General features: G+C 33.4%; 1 protein-coding gene across 2 annotated transcripts in view; it reads left to right on the top strand.

Moving 5' to 3' along the window:
* PTCH1 (patched 1) overlaps positions 1-7,829 on the top strand; it is an 85,912-nt gene that overhangs the window by 29,744 nt on the left and 48,339 nt on the right. For both annotated transcript variants that reach the window (XM_074281685.1, XM_074281684.1), the window contains exon 3: positions 6,361-6,550. In XM_074281685.1, the coding sequence (XP_074137786.1) occupies positions 6,361-6,550 (190 nt within the window). The remainder of the gene's footprint in view (positions 1-6,360; positions 6,551-7,829) is intronic.

The following is a 7,829-nucleotide window of genomic DNA, read 5'->3' as shown; positions in this document are numbered from 1 at the left end:
ATGTAAGAAATATCGAGATGGGGGGGAGCTGTGACAGGCAGCAGGTTCGGTGCTGGGGGAATGCTGACCTGACCTGATTGTGTCCGACAGTGAGAGCAGTCCTGCTTTAGTGTAGAGCCATTCAATAGGAAGCTGCCCAAGCAATAACAGATGGTACAGCAAGCAGCTGGTAGGGATCCCTTGAAAGAAGAATATGTTTTGTCAGGAAACTGTACTCTGTTTCATGCTGTCCATGTTCATCATTCCTCTTATTTTCCTGTGATCTGTTATTTGTAGTGTTTGCCTAGTGATTTTCAGTGGTTGATTTGTTTTTATTTTGTTATATTTTCATTGAGTCTTTTGCTCTTGAGAAAGACAAAATGGAAGCTTCCATATGAAGTTAAATTCTCTTTGGTTTATGCCCCTCTAGGGTTTTTCTATTAGGTTGTCAGACTATGGATTTGTATTTCAGAATTGGTAGAAATTAAGGCAGTAAATTTAAGCAATGTTCTAGCATTCAACCTTAAAGTTGAATACTAGGAAAGTACTTAGAATTCAGGGCCTTTTAAGTGTCTAATTCATCTGGCCTCCCTTATTGTTCTTCCTGGTCTTCCATAAAAGTGAATTTTTGAAAACAAATTTGGTAGCTATCTTCTCTCTTTTTAGAACTGGCAGTGTTAATCACCATAAACCCAAATGATAAGACTTCATCCAAATTCATCAGGGCATCATAGTATTGAAGAAGAAAAGACTGAGGCTACAAAGGAAATATTCTGTATGAAACATACCTAGGTACTATTATATAATCCTTAGATTCCTTCTCCTTATTCAAGAGAAGTTTTAAGCAAGCTATGAATGACTGATTAAATGTCACCAGGTCTGATGTAAAGATTATATGCATTTTAAAGTTTTCAGTAGTTATTCATATCTCTCACCTACCTTTATTTGGTCATCCTAAAAGAATGTCCTTTTGCTTCCTTCAACTGGTATAGTCCAGAAAGAAAATATCAGTCTTTCCCTTCATGCAAATATGCCATTTTCTTAAGTCACACTTACAAATGGGGGAATAATTTGTTTACCCCATTCAATATTGATCTTTTGGGGGAATTTTAGATGCTGTCTAACTTAATAGATTGCTTTTTTTAAGGTACTTGATTGAATCTATCTACTCATAGTTTATCAGACAATACCAGTCATTATCAAACAATGCAATCTTAAAATAAATCCTGTTAGGTTTTGATGATAATATCAATTTAAAAGAACATCTCAGGAGAACAAAACCATCTTCCATTTCTTTTGTTAGTTGATGCAACTGTCTCCTTGTGGTTTAGAGTAGTCCTGAACTATAGAATATAGGGGATCTTTAAAAGACATTGGATGCAGGAAATTTGGGCCTAAGAATTTATGGGTTTGAACTTTGATGCTTGAAGTACCAGCCTTCTCCTTGACTTGGGATAGTGAGGTAGAGGACACGCTGAAGAACCAACTTTGCTGAGAGTAGAAGATAGGTGTAATGATACTTTGTTTTTCCTAAAGAATTCAATGTAAGAAGAAGTCACAGATGATCAAAAGAACAAAGGCTAGTAGATCTAGAGGAGAAGACTGGACTTTCCATGGAATTTTTGAACTCTTAATTACCTTCTACCCTCCTTTAGGCTGGCTCATACGAGACAATGGAATGCCAACATTAAGGAGGTTGGTTTTCCCCTTCCAAAATTGCCCTGGTTTTATTTTTCAATTACCATAGGAATATCTTTAGAGCATAGTTTTAGAGTTTCTTTTTATGCTGACATTTTCCTCCCTTATAGTATTTTATGTTGTAGAAGCTTCATTACATCTTATGTAGAAAATAAAATTTACTGAGTATATGTACTCACTTTTTCCACCTGAATTGTCAGTTGTATGTATCGCATGATGTAATTTAAGCCTATATCTTTTATTGGATAGGTTGGCTATGGTTTGTTCCTGTTTTATTTTAATAGAAACAGGAAATGATTGTGAATTAGAAAGTGGAAGAGGTAAAATATACATGGCACATAATAAACATTTAATACTTGTTTGCTGTATCTTGTTTAATGAATGAATGGAAATGGGTGTGAAGAATAACATGAAGGTACACTACTGGTATTTTTAAATTTTTTTCCCCAAAGGTATGAGTTTTAACTTTGAAAAGTAAATAGGGAGAGGAAAAAGGGAAAGATGTTCTTCCAAATTTTATGAAATTATAATTTCAATTGAAATGAGATAAAGTAGGACTTATACAAAAGCAAAATCCTTGCTACTTATGAATGAAGAGGGCAATACTTTAATAAATATTCATTTTGATAATACCTAAATAAGATAGTTGCAAGTGATTGGCTTTATATGTTTCTGAAATATTGTTGAAGGAATTATCCTAGTTGGCATTGGTAAAGGAAAAAAAAAAGTTGTTAGAGAATACTGGTTGATTTTAGTTGAAATCATTTCAATTAGGCCATTTCCTACATATATATATGTATGTATATATCAATGCGTTTGGTTGTAAATGTAAATTATTTAAAATTAATCTCTTCAAGAGATTACACTCTCTCAAGTGTATCAAGAAATCACACTGTAATTTCTGGAATAAAATTCTAGTATTAAAATAATGGCATCATTTCAGAAAATCCCAGGCCAAAATAATTAACAGAATTTTGTGATTTTGTTCTCAAAAATGCAATACAAACCATTGTCAGTATTATGGAATTTCTATTAAATTCTATTAGTTTTTACAATTATTTACTACTTTTATACATAATCATAATATAGCATTGGTTACCATCATTCCCTTACTGAAACTATAATTGAAGTTATCTGCTATCCCAATAATGGAAGAATTAAAATAATTCTGATTAAATCAATTCTAAATTCCGATTCCAAAAGCAAAATAAAATTTAAGTCTGTATGAAGAATTAGAAGAAGTATACTCATAGAAATTATGAAAATAGGAATAATCATTATTATATGATCATGTTCAGAATTATCATGACTGCAGTCCTACATGAATTTGGTCTATGGAAGAAGAAAGAGAATAATAAAAAATAAGCAAACTCTATAACATTTAATGAACACAGATTGCAGCTATATAAGTTTTAGGAGGTGATTGGATATGGTAACTTGCTTGTTAGCCAAAATTATCATCTGCAGCTAAAAATTACAGTTTATGATCTTTGGGTTATGAATCTCATGAGTCAATTGTAACCTTGTGCCCTGTTTCTTCATTATGAATCATCCCTCCTCTCTACCGCTTGCTAATCTTCAGTGCCTATCAATCTATTGATTCCTCCTTTACTTCATATATATATATATATATACATATATATATATATATATATATCCCTAAATCTTCCCATCCTAAAAATAAGAAATTGAAAACTCTCCAGAAACTATCATGTTCTCAAACTACTCTTCTTTATCTCTACTTCATATAATAGACATACCACTCTGCTTCCTGTCTCCATATACTGCCTGTCCCTCATGTTTACAATTTACTCTTCACTCAACCTATAAACATTTTAAAAGTATCTACTATGTGCCAGACACTGTGCTAAACTTTTGGTATACACAAGTAGACAAAAGAGAATATTTCAAACAATTTTACAGTGTTGTTATTGTATAAATTGTTCTGGTTCTGCCTACTACACTCTGCATCAGTTGATATGCCTTCCCAGATTTCTAGTGTTCCATTACATTCACATGACATATTTTGTTAACCATTAACCAATTGATGAAGATCCCTTTTGGCTCTAGTTCTTGAGGCTGCAAAGGAATTAGGTATAAAACATAACTCCAGTCCTTTAAAATCACAAAATGTGACTGTAATCTTTTGCTTATATGTGCATATGGATCCCTTTTCTCTTTGATTTTTTGGGAATGTAGTCTTAGTAGTGGTATCACTAGGTCAAAAGATATATATACATGATCTGTAACACTATTTTTTACAGGCATTGTGCTAACCCTGTTACAGATATTATCTCAATTGATCTTCACAATAACCCTAGGAGGTAGGTGCTATTATTAATCCTCATTTTATAAATGAGGAAACTGAGGCAAACAGGAATTAAGTGATTTGCCTAGGTACTACAAAGGTAGTTGTGTAATAAGAGTAGATTCGAATCCAAATCTTTCTAATTCCAGGCCTGGGGTTCTATCCACTGTGCCACTTAGCTACCTCTGATTAATAATTTTGGGGAAGCAGGTGAGTTCCAAGTTATCACTATTTTAAATTTCTTTCAATTTTATGTTGCATTTTAAAAGTATTTTTAAATTTTTAGCATATAGTCATATTTGACTTATCCCCTATTAGACTATTAGCTACTCAGGGTTAAAAACCATTCTTTTTACATAATTCCTATCACATTTGGACATTGTGATATATAATGCTTATTTTACAATTTCAACGACCTGTGATGTTTTTGCTTTTGGTACTTAGCTCAACAAAACAGATCATAATCTTTTTCCAACTGACAAGATGGTCTTCATAATTTTCTGAGGCCCCAAATTTATCATACTGCACCAACCTGGTGATGAACATTTTTTAACTCACCTACTTTGGTTTTTGGATGAGGAGACACGCAACTCATCACCATGTCCATGTATAGAAATCTATGCTGACCTTGCCAGAACTTGAATTTTGCAAGCATAGCCTGTGAGAACCCGGTATCAACTCCAAGGTACCTACAAAGAATTTGTTTACCACTACCCCTTCGAAAACATAACCCAATTTTAATCCCAGAGTTTGCAAGCACAAATTTTAAACGTAATCTGATCCTCATTTTCTTCATCTGCAAAATGGCAGTGAAAATACTTGTAATAGAAGCAGTGTGGTATAGTGAATAAGAGATAGAAATCCAGCTGCAAAATCAGGACTATATAAATTCAAATCCTGCCTCAGACACATACTAGTTTTGAACAAGTCCTTTAATCTCCATACCAGTTGCCCCGGGCAATTCTTCAAAATTATAAATTGCTTAAAGGTTGAGGGGTTTTTTGGGGTAGAGGGAGTTTTCTACCTGGAGTCCCCTGAAGTAGTGAAAGTGCAGGTCTGTCTCTTACCAATAAAAACAAATTCCTTCACAGGACTGTTGAGGGTAGTGAATACAATGCTTATAAATCACTTTGCAAACCTTACTATGATATATAAATATCCATAAGAATTATCAGTTAATGTTAAACTTTTAGAAAAAAATTATGGGCAATGGTGGGAGATGGGCTTTTAGTAATGTAAAGGTACTTGATTTTTTATAAAGTAGTTCCGTAGGCATGGTTTTTGAGTCCTATTTCAGAGAACATACTTGTTACTTTGCTACAGTTTATCATATCCTACTGAAGTTTGTGAGAGTCCTGTGAGATTTTTCTATACCATTTTTATATTCTGTTTAACTCTCTCCAGTGTAGCTCTTGAGACTTTACAAAACCCATCACCTGAGTCTTTAATCAGATAGACAATTTTTGTATTTTTGTATTATTTGTATATTTGTCCTAACCCTCAGCCATAATGGTGGGACCATTATGTACATGGCTTAATGCAGGACCAAATTTGGAAGCAAAAATTATTATTTCCAAGATCAAATTATTATATTTCAAGCAGTAGTTCCAGCATTTAAAGGTTCATGTGCTTGTATTTTAATAATGCCTAGCTGTTGCCAAAGTCATTGAAAGATTAGTTACTTTAATGACAAGAGGTATTGGCCATAGGCATTCTGTTTATTGGGAACTTCTCCATGTGGATCTAAGTTAACCATATTCTTTACACTTTGCAACTGGAGTCAGGATACTCATTAGCAAGTTGTCCTTCCTTTCTTTATTGAAGAAAAACATTTCTCTGTTACTTTTGCCAAATTATTTAGGAGAAGAGTGTAAATCAAATCCATTTATCTTGAAATGAGCATTTGGAACAGACTGTTTATACAAGTGTAAGAAATTGTAATATAGAAATATTTGGTCTAGTCTGTGAGGAAAAGGTTTCTCAAATTTTACCCTCCCCCTTAAATGATGTCTTCATCTGGCATATTAGTTAAAATGTAGACAAATGCATGTATCTAACAAGTTCTGATATACTTTGGTATTTATTTTACTACAATTGGGGCAATTGTTAATATGATTCAATAGAAGTTTTTTGTACATATGAATTTACTGGTAAATGGAATTTGTTTACACAGGTTATATACAAATGACTGGGTTTTTGTTTTTTTTTTTGTGTGTGTGTGTGTGTGTGTGTGTGTGTGTGTGTGTACCATGAAATTGCTGACCAAGAAGAATAAAGAATAAAGAAATATAAAATAAAGTTATCATTGCCATATAACTACAATAAGAATCCAGCATACTTTTATACTGTTAACGGAAACCTTAATTCTTTATCAGTTGGTGGACGAGTAAGCCGGGAGTTAAATTATACACGTCAGAAGATTGGAGAAGAGGCTATGTTTAATCCTCAGCTCATGATCCAGACACCACAAGAAGATGGTGCCAATGTTCTTACAGTAGAGGCACTCAAACAGCACCTTGACTCTGCACTACAGGCCAGCAGGGTACATGTATATATGTATAACAGGTAAGCCAAGTTGGAAAAAACTGATTAATATCTTAGCAAATAAAGCTGATGTATATGGTTAGGGAAGACAGCAGGACATAGCAGGATAGAGGGTTGGATATCGAATTTGAATGACCCAGGTTCAAATTCTACACTTAAAGTTATTAGCTAAAACCCCGGGCAAGTTATCCATTGAATTATAGAGTTGTTGCAATATGAATTGAAGAAGATTCTCATACTGGGAGTTTCTCATACTGTGGGAGGAATCACTGTTTTTCAGAATTTAAGTAAAGTTAGTGCTTATGAACCATTGTTGACTAGATGATTTAGAAGTTTGAGATAACTTCTTGATGTCTTTGAAAACAAATTTATTGTTCAGTCATGTCTGACTCATTGTAACCTTGTGGACCATACTATCTGTAGGGGTTGCTACTGTTGTTGTTTGAAGCTTTTTATGAGGCAGTTGGGGTTGATTAACTTGCCCAGGGTCATACAGCTACTAAGTGCCTGAGGCTGGATTTGAATTCCTATCCTCCTGATTCAAGGTCATACAATGGCAAAGAAAGAACTTCAATTCAAACTTCCAAATTATTAGGTGAATTAATACTGATTTAATACCAAAAGCACATATCAGAAATATGCTTGGATATCCAAGTAGACATCTTTTCAGAGCATCATTCTTATTTACTCAAGGATATTATCACTCCTCATACCCTCTTGAAACTTCCATTTGGAATTGTCTTCAGACTCAGTTATAAACCAGACAATCTTTCTATATTGTCAGCCCTGTCGGGCACAAAGCAAAAATGGGTTAAATTCATTATGTAGTGAAATCAGACCTATAATTCAGGGTATTTAAGCCAAGAAGAATTTATGCTTTAAAAATATCAGTCTGTGATGATATAAGTAGAATAAATATTTTGCACAAGTAAAAGAAATATATGAAGTTTGGAGAAAATATGAAATTTATTAAAATTAGACTTTTTCCTTCTGAGTTGTTAAAATTGGCTATTTGTACAATACAAATTCAATTAGTTAGTGAAATATAGTAAGAATACTGATTGCCTTTTCTATTCAGAAATTCAAGTGCATTATGACAGAGGGAGGAACAAATATCATTTTCTTAATTTAAAAGGTAGAAAAGGAAGCAAAGTAAAATTAAGAGTCTTGGCCAAATTCTATGAGAGCTGGACTAGGGGTTTGAAGGTGAACAGAAAAGGAATATGACTTACACTGGAAAGGACAGTGAAGTTGTATTTGTAGTTCTTTCTCTACCATTGTTTGACCTTAAGCAAATGAC

The sequence above is a fragment of the Sminthopsis crassicaudata genome, chromosome 1 (genome assembly GCF_048593235.1).
Source record: "Sminthopsis crassicaudata isolate SCR6 chromosome 1, ASM4859323v1, whole genome shotgun sequence".
In the NCBI taxonomy this organism is placed as follows: domain Eukaryota; kingdom Metazoa; phylum Chordata; class Mammalia; order Dasyuromorphia; family Dasyuridae; genus Sminthopsis; species Sminthopsis crassicaudata.
Note: the sequence above shows the minus strand (reverse complement) of the source record. Positions and strands in the feature narration are given on the sequence as shown.